This window comes from Lagenorhynchus albirostris, chromosome 10 (assembly GCF_949774975.1).
Source record: "Lagenorhynchus albirostris chromosome 10, mLagAlb1.1, whole genome shotgun sequence".
NCBI classification, from domain to species: domain Eukaryota; kingdom Metazoa; phylum Chordata; class Mammalia; order Artiodactyla; family Delphinidae; genus Lagenorhynchus; species Lagenorhynchus albirostris.
In genome coordinates this window covers 103,332,467-103,357,158 of record NC_083104.1, presented here as the reverse complement: position 1 = coordinate 103,357,158, position 24,692 = coordinate 103,332,467, and the positions used below count along the sequence as shown (strand labels likewise).

The following is a 24,692-nucleotide window of genomic DNA, read 5'->3' as shown; positions in this document are numbered from 1 at the left end:
AATGGCTTTCCTAATAGGCTTGCTTTTAATGTTCCAATTTGTAGAATCATCTCAGATTTTATTATGATAAGCAATGTATTTGAAAAGAAGCTACTTTCTTTACATGAGCTATTTTCAAGTAATTTTAAAATTTCTCAGTATTTTTTACATAGTTTAATTTATATAGTTAACAACTTTGTGACATCAGTCTTATTAACTGATTAGCTTTTCAAAGAAACAGCAATAAAAGCAAAAAGATTTTTGCATATGACGTTTTCCTCACAGAAAAAAATGTAACAGTTCTAGACAATACATACAGCCTTTATCTCCTAAATAGAGAATATATAAACCTGTATTTTCAGCAGAAAGGTGGCACCACTGCCACATCTGTGGCTAACAGAATGCTACATGTATTTATGTACATGTAGATGTAGAAATAGGTAAGTTAAACAGATAAAGAAGTTCAACTTTGGAGAAACAAAAGGAGAAGAAAAAGTTTTTCAGATACGTGTCCAGTTCTGCACAATTTATCCGTGAAATAAAGCAACTATTCTCCTAATTTAAACAGAACATGTTTTTATTTTGACAAGTTGAGTGCTTATGAATAAAAGCACCATGTTCATGTCTGTGAATATCATCATATAATACATAGTGGTAGTTACTCACAGAACATATGATGATACAGACATTTTCATGCCTTTATGGACATGTAATTCTAGAATTTAAACTATCATTCACTGTTAATTTGCAGTAAATGTTACTCAAGTGACTACGCTTTCTAAAAAGCAAACCTAAAGCATGAGCACATGTACCAACCAGCCGTCACTGAAAGAATGGGCAGAGATGGCAGAGGGAAACGGGCCCCGTCCCCGGATCATGGCTTTCTTCACTAGATCAGTGATTCCCCACTGTCAGTTCTGTGCCAACCACAGGTGACCCTGACTACCTTCAGAGCTACCATGAACTTCTCATCACATAACGAAGCAAGCATCCTTAAAGAGAACCACCGAGGACTGCAAAGGAGAAAAGACACACACTGCGGGCGAAGCCTGGTGACGGCGCGTCCTGAAGGGAGGACTGCTGGGTCCTGCTCAGCTGCCAGGTCACCTGGGTGCCCCCTTGGTACTTCGGCAAAGCACAGGGGAACCCCCAACTGACAACACACTTCAGGAGTTCTGCTACGGGTGGGTTAACTTCTGACTCAATGTGACTTTAATGTTTATTGGAAATCTTTCTATCAGACTATCTTGCGGCCTCGGGAGAATCCCATACTAAACCCACGTGAACCGTTTCTTGCTGTTGAGGATCTAACTATTCCCCCGGGGGGAGGGGGCGGCAGACATTTTCTTAGAGGGCAGACAGTCAACATTTGAGGCTTTGCAGGACCCAGGCCTCCACTGTGGAAGCAGCCACGGATACTGTGTAACACCTGGACGTTACCGGGCTCCAAGGACACTTCACCTACAAAAATAACCAGGTGGGCTGGACTGGGCCCACCAGCCAGTTTGCCAAGCTCTGGTCTAGAATATCTTTGTATTAAAAAATACTTCTTCCATACCTTTTAAAGTCAGGAATTCTCATGAAATGTTATTCATGCAGTCAAAATGGGCCTTGCCAATTGTTTTTTGTTAGAGAAAAAGTACATGTCCCAAAAAAGCAGCATCCATTTGGGCTCTACTTAATCGGGCATTTGTGATGATGTACCTTAGACGAGACCGAGGTTTACCACTGCAGCAACTAGAAAAAAGTGCTCCCCGAGATAACAGGGTGGAAGGACTGAGGTGCAGACAAATGATCAACCTACTTAAGAAAATACACTCACTCAAAGTACTAGAGCAATCACAGGCGTACAAGCTAGCGGCAATTAAAAGTGAATTCTGGGTGTTTACTAAAGTATATCAGACAGAATCTTTACTTCAAAACAGTTTGCTACCAACTACTATGTATAAAATAAATAAGCTAGAAGAATATATTGCACAGCACAGGGAATATAGCCAATATTTTATAATGACTACAATGGCATATTACCTTTAAAAACTGAATCACTATGGTGTACACCTGAAACTTATACAATATTTATTGAATGCTTATTAGCAGGTAGGCACTGTTTTAGATGCTGCTGACTTAGGAACATAATGTAGTCCCTACCATGAAGAAATTCTCAGTCTGGCAAAGAACCTCCTTAAAAAATAACAATTAACTGTGACAAAACAACAATACTACTATCAGATTAATTTAATATGAAAATTAATTTTCAAGTTTCAAGAAATACTCTAAGTATTAACTATTAGATATCAGATAAGTATCACATCAGTTTCACACATACTCTATTTTAATTATTTTCCATTATTCGAGTATATAAATGAAATAAAGAATGAGATATCATTGGTTCTAGATATATAATAAAACAAAACAAAGTGGTGTGTGCTTTGTGCATTCAGCCCTAGACGCAGAACACTATGTATGGAACTACCTACTGTCATGGAGGTGGACACCTATTATGTTTGACGTGGAGACGCTTGCGCCACTTCTGAAGGAAAGTCAACAGTGGGCCTGAGGATGGGGCTGGGAGTCGGTGTGAGGGAGGGAACTCTTTTCTCCTTATACCCTCCTGTACTGTTCACTTTTCTTTAAAAAAAAAAAGAAGCATTACTTTCAGTTTTGATTTGCATTCCTCTAATAATTAACAATGTTGAGCATCTTTTCATGTGCCTGTTGGCCATCTGTATGTCTTCTTTGGAGAAATGTCTACTTAGATTTTCTGCCCATTTTTTGATTGGGTTGTTTGCTTTTTGCTATTGAGCCGTATGAGCTGTTTGTATATTTTGGAGATTAATCCCTTGTCAGCTGCATCATTTGCAAATATTTTCTCCCATCCTGTACCTTGTCTTTTCATTTTGTTTATGGTTTCCTTTGCTGTACAAAAGCTTTTAAGTTTAATTAGGTCCCATTTGGTATCACCTCACACCAGTCAGAATGGCTACCATCAAAAAGCCTACAAATAATAAATGCTGGAGAGGGTGTGGAGAAAAAAAAGGGAACCCTCCTGCACTGTTGGTGGGAATGTAAATTGGTGCAGCCACTATGGAGAACAGTATGGAGGTTCCTTAAAAAAGTAAAAGTACAACTACCATATGATCCTAGAATCCCACTCCTGGGCATATATCCAGACAAAACTATGATTCAAAAAGATACATGTGTCCCAATGTTCATTGCAGCACTATTTACAATAGCCAAGACCCGGAAGCAACCTAAATGTCTGTTGACAGATGAATGGATAAAGAAGATGTGGTACCTATATATTCAATGGAATATTACTGGGCCATAAAAAAGAAAGAATGCCATTTGCAGCAACATGGATGGACCTAGAGATTATCATACTAAGTGCAGTAAGTCAGGCAAAGACAAATATCATAGGATACCAGTTATATGTGGAATCTAAAAAAAATGATACATATGAACGTACTTACAGAACAGAAACAGACTTACAGACATAGAAAACAAACTTATGGTTACCAAAGGGGAAAGGTGGGAGGGGAGGGATAAATTAGGAATTTGGGATTGACATACACACTACTATACATAAAATGGATAAACAACAAGGACCTACTGTACAGCACAGGAAATTGTACTCAATATTTTGTAATAACCTACATGGGAAAGGAATCTGAAAATTTTATATATATCTATATCTGAATCACTTTGCTGTACACCTGAAACTAACACCTGACTCAACCATACTTCAATTAAAAAAAATGATTTTTAAAAAGAAATATTACTTTTAAAATAAATTTTTTAAAAAAGTGATTAATATCAACAAAACAAAAAAAGTTCTCATTAGGAGATATGCAAATAGAAGATGGGGGGTTACATTTAAATTTGTCTCCTTCTTCTACAACTAAATGTTTTTCCCTATCCTAACCTCACCCGAAACAATTGAGCTGTATTTCTTTTTTGCCAGTGGAAAAGTTGAGGGGGGAAGCACAGAAACCCAGACAAAATGCACCAACACGTCTGCGACTGAGGAGGCCTGACGGTCGATCCCCAACACTGCCGCCCAGTCTGGAGGCAAGGACGGCTGAGGCCTTCCTTCTCCTCCCCTCTAGTCAGGACATCCAGATCCATGGAGCTGAGTGAAAGAAACATTCCTGGCTGCCCGGTCACTCACTTTCCTTTCCAACAATAGCTTCCACAGCCCATCGTGGGAATTTTTAACCTATGCAATTATGAAATAAAAATGTATTGCCACTAAACACACCTGTATAAATGTCACTTTAATCTTTCCTCATGACTTGCTGGTTTAATTACGTGGCTACACAGTCACATAAAATTTCATTGACGAAGTTATAAGCATTACTAATTGTTGGGCATGAAACAACTTACGAAGTTGGATTTCTCATTCATTCTCAAGCTAAAAGGCTAAATGATAGTGAAATTTAATAAAACTTCTTAGAATTAGATTATACAGATAACTTTTACTTTGCAGAGTACACATGTTTAGTAAAGATTTCTCATGCTTCAGTAAGTCAGAAGTAATGAAAGGAGTACACATTTTCTTACTTAAAACCTAATATCTGCAACAGGAGAGCTGGCATGTTGCTAATAGTCTCAATGACAACCACGAAAAGGAAACAAGCCAATGCAAACAAATATGATTTTCTGGAAAAAAAAAAAAAAACAATAACGATTCTAAATATAAGAAGTGATTTCAAACGTATCTTAAGACATACTCTAGAAGCACAGAAACTTCTGGATGTCTGTTTAAATGGAATGTAAAATAAGAATACTGAATATCCAATGGATTCAAAGTAAAAACAGAAAGACGCCACAGGTAGAGCCTTCATGAGTGACAGTGACTTGGCGAACAAGCCCTGGCTCCTGCTCAGCTCCTTGCATCCCAAGGACACTTCCTGACACTCGGGTTAAAACTCACTTGATGCGACCTACCAAAGGAAATGGTAAAATTGGGACACTGCTCGGCACCACGTTGAATAAAAACTCTAACAAAGTTAATAGGTGATTAAGGCTGGGTTTACATTTCCTCATTTACCACTTCTGACATTCACATAGTTAAAAACAGATGTGAAACATTCCCAGTCTGTACAGCACACGTGCAGCGCACGCGCGGGCACACACACACACACACACACGTGTGACGTTCCTGCCGTGGAGCCTGACACTCTCTTCCCATCAGTACCTATACCAACCTCTCCTGGGGCTCTCATGATTGAAGAGGATGCCATTCACTGCAAACAGATTATACGCCTCCCGGAAGTTCACCACAATCCAATAGGCATAGAGCTTTGCTGCCCCTGTTGGAATAATTTTTTAAAAGCAAATAAAAGACAGTGATTGTTATAAAAGACAGTGTCTTATTATAAAAGACAGCCATTTTCACTTAAACAAGTAACAACGTGCAGTATTTACAATATGTAATGTATCAACGTAGAGAAAAAAATGATTCAAAAGCCAAAGACAAAATAAAGGTTTCTTTGCCAGTTAACCACGTGACAAGGAAATACTTAAGAATTTCGTCCTTCTGTAATAATCACAGTTCGTTCCTTCACAATCTAATTCCCTCAACTGTAGTGTGTGCAGTATATCAAACTGACCTTTCTTAAGTCTAATCCCTTTTTTCTTAGTTTTAAAGAATTAAGAAGTGAAAAATACGGGCGCTTAATATTCTAGCAGCTTTCAATTTTTATCATTTTTGTTTGTTTAAGGGTTTGAGCTCAGGGAGAATTTCATCAGGGAAATGGAATCAAAAACACCAGGCCGTATCACTTCAGCACAACCTCAAGAGTTCAGTAAAAAGAATCTTGCTGGACCTAATTTTCCTTTTAAAGCGGCCCATCTGGAAGGGTGAAGCAGTGCAGCACGTTTCACCCTGGAGGAGACGGCAGCAAGAACCTGCGATGATGTTATAAACAAGAAACTAACACACCATTGTAAAGCAATTATACTCCAATAAAGGTGTTAAAAAGAAAAAGAAAAAAAGACCCAACACAGCCAAAAATAAATAAATAAATAAATAAATTTATATATAAAAAAAAAACCTGCGGTGAGCACAACACAAAGATGTCTGACCAGCAAGTCCGGCCCCGTTAGGTTGCTTCAACGTTGCTCTCACACCACGTGACCTCAGCCACGAGACAGGAACAGCGTCCAGGCGGAAGCACCTCAGGAGCACAGAGAACCGAGCCCGTGCGCATCCTCACCGTATGGCGAGCGCGGGTAGAAAGGAGTGGTCTCCTTCTGCGGTATTTCCTGCACTTTCCCGTAAAGCTCGCTTGTTGAGGCTTGGTAGAACTTCACAGAGTTGATAAGGCCACAGGTCTTCACTGCATCCAGAAGCCGTAAGGTGCCGACCCCATCGACGTCCGCAGTATATTCAGCCAGGTCAAAAGAAATCTGGAGAGAGCAGGGGAAGACGGGACCACGTGAATGAGCGCCAGCAACAAAGGCGCAGGGGAAGACGGGACCACGTGAATGGGCGCCAGCAACAAAGGCGCAGGGGAACACGGGACCACGTGAACGGGCGCCAGCAACAAAGGCGCAGGGGAAGACGGGACCACGTGAACGGGCGCCAGCAACAAAGGCGCAGGGGAAGACGGGACCACGTGAATGGGCGCCAGCAACAAAGGCGCAGGGGAAGACGGGACCACGTGAACGGGCGCCAGCAACAAAGGCGCAGGGGAACACGGGAACACGGCACCACGTGAAGGGGCGCCAGCAACAAAGGCGCAGGGGAACACGGAACCACGTGAACGGGCGCCAGCAACAAAGGCGCAGGGGAAGACGGGACCACGTGAACGGGCACCAGCGACAAAGGCGCTTCTGGGGGGACAGACCGCAACTTCTCCTACTGTGAAACATTATGCTTGTGAGGAAATATTATTCTCTCGCAGCAGAATCAGAATATGGATGTCATCTGCTTCTAACATCAAGTGGCTGCAAAATACCTTAAGAACTAGGTATTAATGGCCTACGGTAACAAGAGGAACACTTCGGCCACGTACATCACCTCCTAACTCCAGGCTGAGGTCCCCAGGGCCGTGCCTTTCAAAGTGCACACCTCTGCTCCTCAGAATGACCGGGGTGTTCCTGAAAAATTCAGGTGGAACCAATCTCTTGGGGAGCCTAGGAAACCCACATTTTTAATGAGTCCCAGTTGACTTTTATGCACAGGTAAGTTTGAGAACATGTGATGAGAACACAGTTGATTTTAAAAAGAATTGCTTTATTTTCTATTTTTAATTAAGCTACAAGATTGACTTTTTAGTATACTATGTACATGACATATCTTTTAATTATAAAACACACTGAATACAGAAAGATGCCAATGCATATTGAGTTGACTGACTTTTAAGAAGAGTGTGTTAAGGAATAATTCAGTGTTTTGCAGTTCTCGAATGTTTTCTTTAAAAATGAATGTGACTGATGTGCTTTTTTCTTAAATCATTTCTAAGCACAATAAACAAATTAACCGAATATTCAAATCTCCTAAACTAATAACGCTGAAATTCTCCGTCTCTGGTTTATTCACAGGCCAAATACAGCTGGACACGCGGCCACACTCCCCATCGTCTGCTGAGGCCTCAGCTTCCCCTGGAAGCCCCTCTCTGGGCCGAGTGTCCCCCGATTCCTTCTGCCGCTTTGTCCCTGGCTCAGGGCATTCAGCGAACTTCCGGGCCTGCCCGTCAGGGACCTGACTCAGGTCACAGACTCACCCCTGTTCTCTAGGTCGGTAAAGCTCACAGGCAACCATGAGACAAAACAGAAAAAAGTATGTTTCACCCACAATCTTTCAAAGCCAAGAAAGCAGATTTGGGGCTATTTTACTCTTTTTACGTAACAGTTTATTGCAATGAAATTTACATACCATAAATTCACCCTTTAAAGTTTACAACTCAGTGGTTTTCAGTATATTCACAGCATTCTACAATCATCAGCACCATCTAATTCCAGAACGTCTTCCTCATCCCCAAAAGAAACTCTGTACCGATCGGCACTCACTTCCCATCCGTCCATCCCCAGCCTGGCAGCTACTGACCTACTTTCTGTCTCTATGCATCTACCTGTTCTGGACATTTCCTCTAAAGGGGGTCACATCTAACACGCGGCCTTTAGTGACTGGCTTCTTTCACACATCATATTTTCATTTCTGTTGGATCTATACCTAGAGTCGTGTGTGTACCATTTCGAGGACCTGCCATACTGTTTCCCAAACTGGCTGCACCATTTCACAGTCTCCCCCGCAGTGATAAGGGCTCCAGTTTCTCCACGCCCACCTGTACCTCTCGTGGTCTGGCTTTTTGATTATGGACGTCCTAGTGGGTGTGAAATGGTATGTCATTGTGGTTTTTTTTCTTTCATTAAGATATAATTAACATACAACATTATATTAATTTCAGGTGTACAACATAATGACTTGATATACGTATATATCGCAAAATAATCACCTTGATAAGTCTAGTTAATATCCATCACCACAGAGTTACAAAAATTCTTTTTTTCTGATGAGAACCGTTAGACTCTGTTTTCTTAGTAACTTTCAAATATACAATACAGTATTCTTAACTCTAGTCACCATGCTGCTCTTACATCCTCACTACTTATTTATTGCATGACTAGACGTTTGTACCTTTTGACCCCCTTCACCCATTTTGCCCACTCCCCAGTTCTAGTTAATTTTTATATGTGATATGTTTGCATATGGATGTCCAGTTATCTCAGCAACATTTGCTGAAAAGGCTATTCTTTCCCCAACAAATAGTCTTGGTACTGGGCCATCTTGTTCTCAGGAAAAGCTGTGGCCCAGGTTGAGGGGACAGCGCCCTGAGCAGGCCTCAGGCGACGGGGTATCGGGGCTCTGGGACCACCTGCTGAGACCACCCTCTCCCCAGCTCACTCCAACCACTCAAATGCTCCCCCTGGATGCAGTGTTCTCGTGGTATAACGCCACAGACAAACACTTATAGGACACTTCACAATTCAAAAGTGCTTTTTTTTGGAGCTTTACAATTCTAGGAGAAAGAGAAAGGAGGCCCTGAGATTCAAAGAAACTGACTTGATAAAGTCACACAAACGTGGGGAGCAGCAGGGCTGAGGTGCGGACAGGCGAGGCGCTCGCTGGGGAAGCGGGGCACGGCCGTCCCGGGGGGCGGACTCTGCCGGGGTCTCATGACAACCTCGGACACTCGGACAAGACAGAGAAATGCACGTGTGTGCAAGCGTGCACCCACACGCACACACACGCATGCACACACACACGCGGTGTGGCCTACAGCTTCCAGGGGCTCCCGGGCTGCAGGTGAAGCCCCGCTGCACCAGGAGCTCCTTTCTCACGCTAGGAACCTGTCAAGCCAGGACCTAAATATTTTTACATATAAATTCATACCCAGTAATATTGTTCATCCTTTGGATGGGATCACCCAAGTCTGAACAGCAAAGAGAACATTGGTTTTTTTCTTTCTTTGGCTATTTCTTCATGTGTATACACACTATCTAAACAGCTACATGAAGAGAACGGCTAGTGGTGCATATGCTGCGTAGATCCCATGTTATGTGCACGCTGACCCTCAATCACTGCAACACAGATTAAGAAGCCTTTGCACACCTTAAAAGCTTTTACATATGCTAGGGAACCCAGTTTAGATAATTCATAGGTTCTTCTTCAAAGAACATAAATCATGGAAAAGAATTAAAAGCACTTAGGCTGAAAAAAGTAACTGAGGCAGGAGCGTGGGGTGGGGTGTGGCTCCACGTACACAGATTTTAGGAAACTCCACCAAGACTTAAGCGCACGCTTGCTATTTAAAGTGTTGGGGAGTAGGATTGGCTGATCAAATCCAACTGTCCACAAAGTGTTTACAATACAGAGTAACAAATTAAGTGGCTTCCTTTAAAAGGAAAACATGAGAATAGTACTTTCAGCTTCATAAACCCCTAAGAGTTACAAGTGTCATATTCTGAAAGACATCAAAGCATCAGGGGTCTGGAAAGTCACATACAGCCCGTGGGCCAAACGTGGCTCTGTCCTGTTTTTGTCCTCAAGGCGTCTAGGAATACAGACACACTCATTGGTTGATGTGTTTTCTATGACTGCTTTCACACTGTAACAGCAGTGAAAATATTTACTATCTGGCCCTTTACAGAAAAAGCCTTCTGACCCCTGAAATGAACCACAGTTACATTCCGAGCCAAGACTGAGTAGTTTTCAAAATTGTTATCATCATTTTCCACGTTTTCTCAAAACTACAGGATGGCTCTGGAGTGTATTTCCAGCCCGACACAGCCCACCCCTTCAGAGGCCTGAGGACTCGGACAACAGCAGACACTGACCTCACCCAGCAGGGAGAACAAAAAACGGACGGATCAAAACACCCAAGCCTACAAGTACCGTCCCGCCCTCCCCTTGTAGCAACATTTTCTGGCGTGGCTTCGGAACCCCGCATCCTCCTAGCTCTCCCCGCACTCATGGGGGGCAGCTTCCCGGGCTCTTGTGCCACCCGGCCACCCCCTCTCCAGCCCCGGGCTCAGCACTGCTTCTTCTCCCCTCCCCCACCAGCTGTCCCAAATCAAACTCCTGTGCGCAGGCCTGCCCGGCCCTGAGCAGAGGCCTCATGTCTCATCCCATTTGAGGACATCATCTCACACTCACCTGACCTGAACGGAATTCTTCATGCTGCCCCCAAAGCGCTCTTCGCTTGTCCCCTCTCCCTCTGCTGAAATGGCACGTACTCCCCTGATGCTCCCAACGGAACCCTAGGGAGCCTGGACGACTCCTCCGCCCTCAGGGTTCACGGGCCCTAAGCGTGTCTGCCCACTTCCCTGCCGGCCCCCTTTCACAGGAAGCACCCCAGGAGCCCCAGCAAGTTCAACTGCGGCCCCTCCCCCCCGACTGCGGCCTCAGCCTTGGACTCGCGGCCCCTCCGTGTGCAGCGCCGGTCCGTCTCTGCCCCCCCATCTCTGTGCAAACGGTCCCCCTTCACAGGGGCCTGCCCTGCCTTCCTGTCTACCTAAAAGGCCCAAAGCCCCTCATCTCCGTTTATCCAGCCTTCACGCTGATCTGATTACTTACTCACCATCTCCTCCATTAAAGCGAAGCTCCCGAGAGCGGGGATGCGCTCTCGTCCTACAGGAACCCCCCGTGCCTGAAACACAGCTTGTCCAGTATTTGCTGGATGAGTGAAGACAGCATGGTAGCTACTGAGATTTAAATGTCAAACACACAAATACCAAAATAAAACTACAAAAACTAGTAGAAAAAAATGGGCTATCACAATGATAGAAGGAGGTTGATAATTTAATCGTACTGAAATAGGTAAAATTTCAAGGAGCAAGGTAAGTGAAATTCTATGTAAACTTCAAAACTTTAGCATAACAAATATGACGAAGGCTTAACGGTTCCACCACATGGCGATGTACAATTCAGAGCAAAGGAGCCCATCTTAGGCCACAGCTGGGAAACGGGTGTGGAGGAAGCAGGTTGGTGATATAACCAAAGACCTGGTCGCCGACACATTCGCCCACCAGGTGCTGTCAGAGCAGTCACAGAGCTTCCAAGAACCAGGGCATCTGAAGCCACGGGAAAACAGTAAATTTAAGTTCAAATATAAAGCAGATTGCCCTTATCGACATTCAGAGATACACACAGATATCCCAGAATTATCCTCATTCAGAGAGAAGTGGTAAATCACAGCCTTTCCTGAAACAACGACAACAGCGATTTAGGAACGGTCCCCCGAGGGCTGTGGGGACCCAGATGCAGGAGCTGAAGGTCTGCCCTGCACTTCCGCACAGCCTGCAGACTGGAACGTAAATTCTGGAAGTGTTTTCACTGTAGCAGGCTGCGGTCCCGGCAGGCCTGGCTCAGAGCGCGAGGCCTCACACCAAAGGAAGCAAAGAACAATGATGATTCCACCGTCCGGAGCAGACGGCCCGCTTCACCCCTCCCTGAGGGGGTCTCCCCAGGGCAGTCGCCTTGTGACCCTCAAGTCGTCAACTGCCTGGAAGCCCCCCAGCACAGGAGCCGTGCTTGTTTGTGTGTGTGTGTGTGTGTGTCTGTCTGTCTGTTCTGTTCTCCTACCAGTGAGAAGCCTGCCCGTCTCACATAAGGTGCTCCAGAAACAGAACCTGAACGAACGCGACGGCCCGAGCCCTGAAGTGTGGACACGTAATTTCTCAATGACCCTATCATTAATATTACCTAGTTAATAATGCAGTGAAGTTCACATAGGCAGAAAATTTGAGTTTTAAAACCCCAACGAAGGAGCCCCAGTTTCCTGACTAGAGATGTCGCCTCAGAAAAAGAGAAGATCGTTGCTGCAGAAGAACTGTATGTGGGAAAAGACACGCCCCAGAGGCCAGGGCGCCCCTGCAGCATCTGACTCCCAGAAGCACGGGAGCTGGAGATGCTGGGACCGCACAGGCAGCCGCGCCAGTCGCTGCTCCTCGGGACTTGGAATCTGCAAGTGAAAGTTATTAATCAAGGAGAACAACAATAAAACATCCCTTTCCACGTGAATCAGGCTCTCAGCGAGCAGCCGCCCTCCAGAGCCGCCGGTTCCTTAGCAGCTGGGCCGAGACACAAAACTGTGTTAGCGGAAGGGCAGTCAAGGCAAGGCAGGCGCGGCCCGGAGGGACCCCGAGGGCTTCCCCGAGGGGCCTGGGGAGGGCGCATCCCCGTCCAGGGCAGCCCCCGGAGCAGCAGGGCACCGTGCCCTGAGTAGCAGCAGGGGGGCTCACCTGCCTGCCGGGAACAGGTCAGAAAGGGGAGTGAAGGGGCCACAAGGCGACAGCACAGGGACTGAGGGGCGGGGGACAGAACCCTAGAGGAGAGACGAGCAGGACAGAGGAAAGAAGGGCTCGGGGAGGCGGCGGCCCACGTGAGCAGGTGAAGATGGGGGCGTCCTCCTGGGGGCAGCACGAGCCATAGGACGGACAGTGCCCTCTGCCCACGCCGGGAGGTCAAGGGCCTCCAGTTCAGACGGAGGAAAGGGACGGAAACAGAAGGAACTGATCAGTAAACAGCAGGAGAGGCCATTCTGGAGGAGGCCCTGGATGCGGTCTGCAGCGTGTTCAGCAGGCGGAACAGAACAGAGGAAGGGCATCACTTCAACCGGCCTCCTCCCTGGGGACTCACACCCAGCCTCAGCTCTCTGTGCCTCCAGCCCCGCCAAGGCCCAGCGCAGAACCTTTCATTCCCGACATTCGTAAGCCCAATTTTATGATTTTTCCTTGTTTTACCACAATTATATTTTTTGTTCAAAAACATTTATAATGATAATTTGAAACATCTAACAATCGTAAGGTTATTAGTCCACCGGAGTGATGAATTCTAGCCAGACTAAACAAAGGACACGTCTCTGTGAGCCTTCCTATGCCCAACGTAAATTCATACGTAGTTTCCGTAAGTTTCTGAAATACTTCAAGGTGACTAACAACTCCCACGGTGAATCGGAACGTTCACCGTGTTTGGACAAGACACCACCCCAGACTCCTGAAGACTCTGACCTGGTGAGAGCCATCCGTCCACGGCCCACGCGGGGCCAGGGCTCTCCACTCTCACCCGACTGCTCAGCACACGGCAGGACGTGAGACTTTTGTGGAACAGACGTGGGGCACGTTTCTTCACAAGTTTACTTCTTATCCATTAAGACAAACTGAAATGTTGGTTAATCCGTCTCCCTAGTCTCAGGGTTGCCTAAAGCGCAGCTTTCTTTAGAGCAGGATTCTGCCCTGAGGCCCACACTGTACTGCTTCCCAAACCTGCCAGCTCCTCCGTCCACTGACATGGAAAGGACGGTGTCAAGGACAGTCCTTCAATTTGAGAATCTTCACTGCTGCCAATGTTGGGCTCTCCCCCCACTTCAGTGATCCAGTTCCTTGCCATTTGCTGTAACCTCCAAGAACCTCTGATCCCATTCTTGCTTTCTCAATGAAGATAGGCTATAACTCAAGAACAAAGATTACAATTAAACTAAACCCCTGGTTTCACAGAAAATCGTAACTTACAAATACTGTGACTCCACCTATCACAAATGAGCCACATCAGACATCTTTTCCTGCCCACTTTATAGAGGCTTATCAGCTGGTGAAAAACAAAAACCTGCCATGATTTTCACATGGGACGAGGGCACCGAGAGTAATGATCTAGTTTTTCTAGAGATTACTTATAGGCAAGCAGAAGTAAGAAGCAAGCCTGCCTGTGAAATTAATCACACTGGGACAGTTGGCCAAGGGTCCACAGGGTCCCCGGATAGAACTGAAGGGGGCAAGGGGGTTGGGGTGAGAAACCAGACACCTTCATTTTCACTAAAGTCTACCTGAGGTTTAGAACCTCCTTCAGGTTTGAGTGCAGGCAACGATCCCCAGAGTAACAGCACCAGGTGGCACTCCCGCTGTCTGTCACGGGGGCAGGATTGCTGGGGGCCTTTCAGTGTCACTCTGCCCATCGCTGCTTTGGAGGCTCAGGGGTTATCGGACCCACCTCAGGCTTTGCTCTACCACTGTGCCACATTGTCACATCGCTGGATCACAAGCCTGGCTTTTAAATACTGTGACGTTAACATATGAATCGAGTCAGTTTCCTCTGTAATCTTCAGTGTTATGCTTTGTGTTACAATACTTGTAACGAACTTATCCTGAGAACATCCACAGGCTTCCTCAGATTGCGGAAGTCGACAGCCTAAGCAAGGGCAAGGGTGACTCTATTGGTGGGGGTGACAGATTCCAGTATTTCAGAACGTGCTTCGAGAAGAAAAGCCCCCAGTCTCGCTCAGAACCCCCCCCCATTAACAAGCTCCCTTTGCCATGTCGGGGTCTGATGCACAAAACGTCAAGGCACACGGTTACATCTTTGATTATTCTATGGTCTGAATCATCGATAGATTCCTGACCTCCAAGACTAAGAACCAAAACCACATAAGTACACTGAAGCATTCATGTGACACCAGAGCTGGACGTACAATCAAAAAGTGAATAATCAAACTAGCTGAGCCCTAGTTTATAATGTTTACAACTTTAATCTTCTGAATTATTTCAATCACGCATACAGGAAATGATCTAACTGCCCTGAAGCCCACTGCTGGCTAGGGCACAGGAGTGGATAGAGGGATTATCTAAATCAGGGGGACTTAGCCAACAGCCTTAAAACGTTTAACTAAGGGATTAAAACTATTTGTTAAGGATAATCCAGAGGACTACAGGATTTAATTTTCGTTGCACACTACCACTCAGGCGATGGGGATTTGGGGAGCCCTCAGTACCGACAAAGCCTGAGCAGTTACCCAGGTTGTGCACGGGAGGACCGAAACCGTGTGCACTATTACTATAAAGCATCACTGCTATCTTCCGACTTCTGTCACTACAGTTGGAGTGGCCACTATTGTAACACCGAAGTAGGAATTCAGCACTGACCTTTGCATCTAAATAGCTAATCATTCTTTAGTCCACAGACCATCAGAACAGCACAACAACAAAACAATGAGAACGCCCTGAAATGGTTCAGAGGGTCTGGAAAGCTACAACGTGTACAGGTGCAGTAATGCAGGTCGCCGTTCTCGGCGGGAAGAGAATCTCGTTAAGACGAAGCAGAGCGAGAACTTCTGGCAGGGAAGCAGGTCAGGGAGCTGTACCCCATGGAGACGGTCGTGTCCGAGTGTCTGTCAGTCGTCACAGCTTAAGAGTGGCCACGACAACAGCCTGTCACGTGGAACAAACTGTTTTCTGTCCTTTTTGCCTCCATTTCTCTTGACCTACTTTTTCTTCCAAAAATAGCATATAGTATATTAATTTTAGAAGGAATAATACAGAAAAACTATCTAAGCCTCGGGGGGGGGCAGAGAGGGAGGGGCAGGAAATGTACAAAAGGCTTGTTTCACTAAGTAACGGAACCAAGCAGAACCCTGCAGGGCCCCCCAGGTACGAAACGAAGCTGTTAATGATTAGGACAACAGACTCACAGACTCACTCGGATGCACAGTCCTGAGCTGTTTGACAGACACTGTAACTGCCGCCAGAGAGACAAGCTAAGTGCATGATGACCAGACTGTAGCCAGGACATAAACTGCTCCATCTTGAGCAGAACTGAGTCCATGGCCAGACAATTCCAACAAGTGGCCTCGAGAGAATGGGGTTAACACTCGTGCTCATAATAGTCTATATCTTTGTGGGCATCAAAATAATTGTAGCTTGCTCTGCGCGGGCAACTAAAATTGTCAGCAAAGAGATGCTACGGACCCATGTCGTCATCTTCCACTCTGAGAACACGGCACCTATGTCAGCAAGAAGCAGCTACGGAAGACGCACTTTGCCCCAATCGTGTGGAAATGGAATGATGTCTGACAGTGGGGAAATGAAAGCAGCTCTTTTGCCCCTTTCCTGTTTGCCCATTTCTGTTTCCCTCTAACCCTGAAAGAACCTAAGTGGCCTGTTGATTCTCTTCCTAGATTAAAAGAAGAACAAAGAATTAAGCAGTTCAAGAATGATGAGCTCTGTACCCCAGCAGTCCCCTTAGCAACTCTGCAGGCAGATCACTCCGGCAAAATAACATCTGAAGAGAGTCAGGGTCTGCACACCATGGAGAAGGATGCAGAACCCAACCTCCTGCCTCGACGATTCACTGAGATTCTTCCCTTTAAAAACCGCCAAGGCTGAGCAGAATCTTCAGAGCTGGCCTTGGGACCCGAGTCCACCTTCTCTCTCTCCTTCTCTGCCGGTTCTCCTGATGAAAGCGCCTTTCCTTTCTACTGACACTTGCCTCTGGACTTATTGGCTTTTGAGCAGCGAGCAGCTGAGCCTGAGTTCGGTAACAGTAACATCTCGCAAGAGACCTAGATGTTCTGTTGAAAATATTTCGCTGACAGCCCTGGAAAGAAGACCCCGAAGCTCAAGACAAACAAGAACCGTACAGCAAACTGGCAGCCAAAGCAGGGAAAACAGCGGGAACGGTGCGTTCATCAAACTAGAACAATTTAAAATAATGTCCAAGAAAGAACAAAGTGGGGTCCAAGGACAAGGATCCAAAGTCAATGAGAACTGCAGCGGGGTTTAGAGAAGGCTGCTGGGGGAACCAGGCGGCAGGGGCCTGGGAAGGAGACAGTGGGAGTCTGCCCTCTGCTTGCTGGGCAGGACAAGGGCATTCCATTCCCAAACCGCTCTTTGAAGCAAGTGGGTGGAACAGTGGTAAATACCAAGCTGCCCTCTGTCTCAGAGAAAAGCTGGAATGCAGACAAGTCACCGAGACCGACGGGCATGCATGATACTGTAAAAGTCTACTCACTCCGATGAAGATGCCAGCAGATCCATAACAAGGTAACTGCCAGTCCCCCTGGAGGGGAACTCAAACGAGGGTTGTCACCTTCATGGTGAAAAATCTAGCAAAGGGTACAGTAATGAGCAGAAGCCGCGAGCGGCTGAAGATGGGGCAGGGCAGAAAATACAGCTGGCCTTGCGAGAGTGGATATTGCCTCGTTACTTCTGCAGAATTCTTTAAGAGCTAAATAAGCACACGGGCAAGGAAGAGTAAGGAGGAAATCAAACCGTGGATATGATTCACCTAGATTGTCAAAGGCCTTGACACATGCCTTTAACAAAGTAATTACAATAACTCCGCCGGTGGGAGAAAAATTCCATCTCATCTGCCAACAGGGGCTCCCTGTCCCTTCCCAGCAGCCCCACCCCAGCAGATTGAGGACTTACAGACGGAAAACTAAAGTAGGAACAAAACATATAAGCTGAGAGAGCAAATACAAAAAGCAGATCCCGTCCGTGGCTAGTTTAGGGACTCTTTATTTAATGTTTTGAAAACAATCTGGGAGAGGAGGTAGACTACGAAAATCTCCCAACGTTCATTGTCTTTCCAAAAAGTGAAAGTCACATTAGAAATAGTTAATTGTAAGATCTCACGGAGTTGCCGAAACGGCTGGAAAAATGGCAAGACCCTTCAAGTTGGACCAGGGAGACAGTGCATTTAAGACAGGAGAGAAAAAGACAGAGTGGCAGGAGCCACATCCTCAGAGTTCCAAGTATTTTCCGAAGATCTCGGGCGTTGGTTTGATGCTGAGAAACCAAGAAAACGTGGAGTCTCCCCCAAAAGAGCAGAGAAACAGAACAGAAAGCAGTGTCCCACCGCCCAGGCACAGGGGGGGCCGTGAAGTCCTGATCATCATGCTTTAAGAACATCCTCTAGGATGCAGAGAGTTCTAGAGAATCTAAAGAGAGCCTAGGGCACAAGGAAGACGCTCAAGGAAACAGAGCAGCTATCGCGTGCAGAGAGGGTTAAAAAGAGTGCGACTTCTTCGGCTGTGAACTCTAAGCCAGGAAGTGGGTAGAGTGACTCAGGCTTTGTGAAATAATAAAGGATATGAAAAGAAAGATCATAAACCAGGCCATTAGGAGTCCAGAAGACCTGACTGAGGCACACCCTTTGCTGAAGTCTGATTAAGCACTAAATTAACAAAACAGACGTCTGTCTTCAACTGAGTGGTGTCCGAAAAGCAATTTGCTTAATATGCTCCCTCTGGAGCATTTCATGCTCTTGAGAAGCAGATTATGCATAAAAGAAACTGTGAATTTCAGAGGCAGGGACTAACCCCATCCTGTTCTCCACCGTGCGCCTGGCCCGGTGCCTGGCACACGGTGCTATTTCTTGAGGGAACGAATAAAAAAGAGCAGTGTTTCAGTATCACGGAACCTGGACATCTCCTCAGAGAGGATGGTGACTCCGAAACCGCTCCTTCCTCTCCAGGCGCTTTTTCCTAAATCCCGTGTGTTAGTCCTACACAGGGTCCATTCCCACAACAACAAAATGATGTGAAAACCTGATGTAAACGTAAGATTAAGGCAATTCAGCAAGATGTACTTAAGTAGTCTCTAACAGGAAAACATCATTAACAATAGCATTACTGTTATTAGTGTTTTTAGTATGTGTTTAGTGGTATTAAATACTATTTTTAAAGTAGTATTCTTCTATAATAAAAAAGTGTATAAGAAGATATTAGTCACATAGTTTCAAAATGTGAAAAAAATGCTGTGTTTTCATGGTTTTTTTCCACATTGAAACTGCTGTGTCGTACAAATTTTAGATTTTACAGGAAAACAAACGTCACGTTGGACAGGATATATGTCTTATTTTCTTTTGAATATTGTCCAATTTGATACCTGCTGCACTGCAGGTCAGTATCTGTTCCCCTGAGGTCTGTGAGCTGATGTGAGCAAGTAGGTACACGAGGATGGGGGGGAGAGGGGACGACGGCTGCATCTGCGTACTGCACGTCAGGGAAACAGACACGTGAAACCAAGAGGAAACTGATTTCAGAGTAAAGGGGGAAATAATCAGAATCCAAGTCAGAGTTTAGTGGGGGAAAAAAGAACTAGAACTTGTGAGTCCTCAGAAGTAGAAAAATACTAACTTGTTATGACAGAAACTCCCTTGGGTAAGGAAAAGATGCTTATGGATGTGTGATAGATAAATGAGAAACAAGAAGAAAGTGACACAGGAAGTTACTGATAATAATTAAAATGCTAGGGCTCTACTCCTTATTTTGTCAGTAACCAACAAATGTGTCTCTCTAGGCCTCAGTTTCTTTCTCCTAAATAAAGTCCCTTCCAGCCCTTACTCTTCTGTGCGTTTGAGGGTACCACACATGTATCTAACAAACATCCATTTGACTGACTTGAGGATCAGTGGAAACAAGGGAAACAAAGGCTCAATCTTCTATTCCAAACAGCCAGTGAGCAACGTAACCAGAGGTGCAGTCAGTAAAGAGGGCTGGCCTGGAAGGTGAAGGACGTCCAGGCATCACTGGACATCCTGCCCAGTACACTGAAACTGCTCCTGGTGACCCCGGGGTCCTCTGTGAATCCACCCCCCTCAACGCCGGGTCTCTCGTGACCTTTACACAGAGGCAATATTCTCCAAAGAGGTCTCCTAGCCTCCTATCTGGCCTTTCTAAACTCCACCCTCCATCCTACTGGAACTATCTTCCCAAAACATAATACCTAATCAGGTCACATTCTCCTAAAAGTATAATGGCTGCCCACAGCTTTCAGATGAAGTTCAAACACCTTAGCTTAAATAATCAAAAACAATTATTTACTCATCCCTTCAAGAAATACCACTGAATACTTGTCATGTGCCTTCAACACAGTAAAACGTGTGACCATATTTTAAGGCCACAACCCCCATCCATGCCACTCTAAGCAGAGCAACGAGGAAATTTAAAGGAAGAAAATTTCAAATACATAGCTGTGTAGTCCTAACTCAACACGGAAGCTACTGAAACACAAAGGCGTAGGTGAGGCTCAGCTGTGGACCTGCCAGAGATCAAGGCTGGAACCAGGCAGGGGTGGATTTCAGCTCTCGTGAGCAACAGGGCTAACAGCACCGACAGAGCCATAGTCGCTGTTTAAGACCAAGGACTGGGGCATAATTATGCCGCCCAGGAGAGGAAGATGAAAAAAGCTGCTTCTGCCAGCCTGAAACTATAAATTTTTGTTTGTTTTAATAGAAGGCTAAGTTGTCTAAAATGAGAGGCACACAGCAACAGACACATCTTCATAGGAGGGTCTGCCAGATAGGCTTGCCACTGACAGGCAGAGTTGATTTCCAGTGCCAGAGGTAGATGGAAACTGAGCCACAATATGGTTCTGGACCGGAATATTTTAGAGGCTGGGTGGTGGCAACCACAAAGTCATTAACAACGAGTGGTAAAGGTAGAAGGGGAGGGGAGGCTCCTATTTAATAGGAGCCTGCAAATCAAATTTTTAAAAAAGAACATTAATGTTAAAGAGAGAACCAATGAGATCTACAATTCAAGAAAGAATTTACTCCAGAGGAAATGAAAATAATACCTCCCTCTGAAAATGACCCTAAAATACTTCCCCCTTTAATATCTCTTTAAAGTTGACTTTAAAATATATCTCAAAGAGACCAAGAAAAAAATAACATCAGCTAAAAACAAGAAGTAATTTTTGCAAAAAGGCAAAATGAAACAAGAACAGAGCTGGAAAAAAACCTCAAAATTCTGCAAATAAAACAGTGAAATCCAAACTATGAAGATTGAAGACAGGCCCAAGTCTTTAGAAAATACACCTAGAAACATCACAGCCAGAGTAGATGCCAAAAGAATGGGGACATTTTGTGCAGACTTGGGTCTTCCTTCAGTCCTCAGCATCTAGCGCAGTGTCAGGAATGTAGCCGGAAAACACACAGATTCAGTGAAAAGAGGGAGAGAGGCAGGGAAGGGTGACGGGCAAGGAAACAAGGGAGAGCTGGACTCCGAAACCAGGGTCTTCAAGAGCCCAAAGGTGGCACGAGTTTGCCGGTCATGAAGCTGCCTCGGAGGAAGGAGGGCGGGTCAGCTCGGGGCCACCTGGGGTTGCGGGGGCGGGTCTTTGTTCTGAGCGGGACCACTTTGCTTCTGGACGCAGGAAGCTTAGGCATATTTACGACGGTCGGCAAAGTGGGCGACCCAGAAAACTAGTGAGTGCCAATAATTTCAAGTTTCAGCATTTCTGTTATTCAAAAGAACATCCCTTTCCTTTAAGATTTATCACAGTAAGACAAGGCCTTAAATCACAGGCAATCTGTAAATGGTGTTCTTTGTGTTCTTAAAAACGTCTGAGAAAGTAACCTTCCCTGGGAGTTCTCTAAAGTGAAATGAGATGTTGGTACCTGCTCTACCTCCCTGAAATGATGGCTGCTCTAGAGACTAGCTACCCGAGAAGCGCAAGTACCATCTGGGCAGGTCTAACGTAAGCAGAGGTGCCTCCCTCCATGCCGGAGAGCGCAGCGCTGGGCCGCTTCTAAACTGCCCGCCCTCGGCTGTCCAGAGCGCCCATCTGTGAAAAGCTCCAGCAATCTCCCCCCACGAAACCTAGTCTTTCACCACCTTAAAGAGAGCAGAAAACACATTAAGACTTAAAGAACACAGAAAGGTGCATCAAGTTCATAAGGATGAGGTGCCGCACGATCACAAAGGTTTATTAACAGCCCATCTGCAGACTTCTACACGAAGGTAGAACTTACATAAAGGAAAACTGCAACATGAAAATGACACGAGGGGTGAAGGAGTGGGCTCCTGAGACCCTGCGAAGCACAGCGATTCTAACCCCCGGTACGAAACTTGAATCTAGCATTAGTTTTACTTGTCTCTCCATTCACTGCTATTAATTTAGTGATCTGGGGAGCTGTCAGGGATATTCAGTAAAAGCAATTTATCTTTCAGGATAATCTCCAAACCACTCTCCAAAAATGTTCGGCTTTAAACGACACGGAATTTGAGAGTGAGGACCTGGGTGGTGATGGAAGGTGAGAATAAGCAAAGAAGCAACAGGTCACGCTTTTTCAGTGGCAACGTTGAAAGCACCCCTCTCTCTGCTTCACGTGATCGAAGCACCATAAGCCAACAGCTGAGCCCAAAACAGTCCTGCTGTTGGAAACAACGCCCGCCCTCGTGGTGAGAGACACGCAGGGCCCTGGGCGGCTGCCTACGCAGCCCAGACCCGGCTGTACCAGAAGCTTCACGCTGCTCGGGAGGCGGGAAGGGAGCTGGGGGGCGGCCAGGGAGCTGGGGGGGCGGGAAGGGAGCTGGGGGGGCGGCCAGGGAGCTGGGGGGGCGGGAAGGGAGCTGGGGGGGCGGCCAGGGAGCTGGGGGGGCGGGAAGGGAGCTGGGGGGGCGGCCAGGGAGCTGGGGGGCGGCCAGGGAGCTGGGGGGGCGGGAAGGGAGCTGGGGGGGCGGCCAGGGAGCTGGGGGGGCGGCCAGGGAGCTGGGGGGGCGGGAAGGGAGCTGGGGGGGCGGGAAGGGAGCTGGGGGGGCGGCCAGGGAGCTGGGGGGGCGGGAAGGGAGCTGGGGGGGCGGCCAGGGAGCTGGGGGGGCGGCCAGGGAGCTGGGGGGGCGGCCAGGGAGCTGGGGAGGCGGGAAGGGAGCTGGGGAGGCGGCCAGGGAGCCTGAGTGGGAAGGCGTGAGAACACAGCCCATCCAGCTCCCTCATTCGCGTCCAGGGGAAAGGAGGCTGAGATGCAATGTGGGAAGGGAAGTTTTCAAACCTTTTCAACTGTTTTCTGTTCTTTTCTATTTATATACATCCATGTAAAATACACTCAAAGTTTAAAACCCACCGAAACTTGTAGTGTCTCTTTGACATGCAAGTGTCTCTCATTTTACTTTACTTTCACTTTTTGCTTCAGATACACTGAGTCGTAATATTTGCAAAACTGGCATCTGATTGACCTTAAGTACTCTTAGTTTTTATTCAATAAACATTTACAGAGCAACTTCAAGACCCTGGCATGTTCTAGGCACCAAGCAAAGATCCCTGCCCTCGTGGGGCTTACCTTCCAGCGGTGGGAGAAGAGGACAATGTAAAGAAGGAAAATCTAGGGTAAGTCCAAGGAGGTGAGCGGTATGGAGGGGAAAAGAGCAGGGAGTGGAGATGGGGAATGTCGGCGAGGCTTCCCTGAGCAAAGGAGTAAACACAGGAACAGAAGCAGAGCAGCCGCAGAAGCTCAGCTGCACGAAACCCTCAGGAATAGCAAGTGTCCGGGACCGGCCGTGGGCCGGGCACCCGCCCAGTGCCTTTCCAGTACTCGGTCATTTAAGCATCGTGACAAGTCTATGAGTCAGAAACTACCATTATATCTATTTTACATCTGGAAAAAATGAGGCTCAGCGCAGTTAAGGAGGCTGCCTAGGTCACAGTCGGTAAGTAGGACAGATGGGCTTCACACCAGGGAAAAAGTAATAATACACCGGAAGCAACCAAACCACCACCAACACACCTCACCGCGCACTCCTTTGCATCAGTATTCTCCATACCCACAAGCTAGACACAGAGCTGGCGACCTGACTTTTCTGTGCAATTTAATACCAAGATGATGCTTCATTTTTTCGAAACACAGGCTGGCTGTGATTTAACTCAGGTTGCCTATGAGAGTATATTTTTAGGTCGCTTTCCGTGATCCAGAATCTATGTTCCCTTAGATGCACCACTGTGAACAGCGGCCTGGTTTTCACACACGCCTATGTGATTCAGAAGGCAGCTAAACAATACACAAATTCAACTTTAAAAAGGAGGAGTAATTCTTAGTTAGTGTTTCGGTCTTCCCATGAGGGAAATGATACACTATGTTCCATAACTTGTAGCTTATAATTTTCACAAAGCATCAAGAAGGCAAACCGAAAATAACTCTTGAACAAGCATGGAGAGCACATTACCAGGCCCTGGCACGGGGCAGAGTCTGGGAACAGAAAGATGAATGAGGCACAGTTGCTGTCATCAGGGAGCCCACAGTGTCTCAGGACACAGACGCGCAAGGGCATCTTTAATGTCAGTCAGCGCTTCGGCAGGTGGTGACAGCATGCAAGAGGGAGGCAGCGAAGAAACAGGCCCGAGGAGCCCGGATGAGCCAGGGCAGAGGGCCGGTCCTCGCTGGACAGATGGGGAGGGCACAGAGGGGAAACCAAGGCTCAAAGGCACAGGAGGACTTCCCCTTAAAGAAGAAATCACCAAAGCAACGTAAAATTAAGAAAACTATCCCCTGCAGTCCTAGAACACAGAGAAGGGTTCATCTGACAAAGGAAAACGAAAGAATTTTCGAGCGCCATAAAGCACGTATGATCAGATCGATCAGGCAAAAAGAATCAGTGCTGAGTTACTAGTAACACGACACAGACGGAAGCCACAGCCTTAGACGAATCCCTCAC

At 46.3% G+C, this 24,692-nt stretch overlaps 1 protein-coding gene across 4 annotated transcripts in view; it reads right to left on the bottom strand.

Moving 5' to 3' along the window:
* GMDS (GDP-mannose 4,6-dehydratase) overlaps positions 1 to 24,692 on the bottom strand; it is a 479,880-nt gene that overhangs the window by 271,170 nt on the left and 184,018 nt on the right. For 3 of the 4 annotated variants that reach the window (XM_060163828.1, XM_060163830.1, XM_060163829.1), the window contains 2 exons: positions 6,198 to 6,390; positions 5,187 to 5,291 (listed from right to left, as the gene is read on the bottom strand). In XM_060163828.1, the coding sequence (XP_060019811.1) occupies positions 5,187 to 5,291; positions 6,198 to 6,390 (298 nt within the window). The remainder of the gene's footprint in view (positions 1 to 5,186; positions 5,292 to 6,197; positions 6,391 to 24,692) is intronic. The other variant, XM_060163831.1, reaches the window with a different exon arrangement.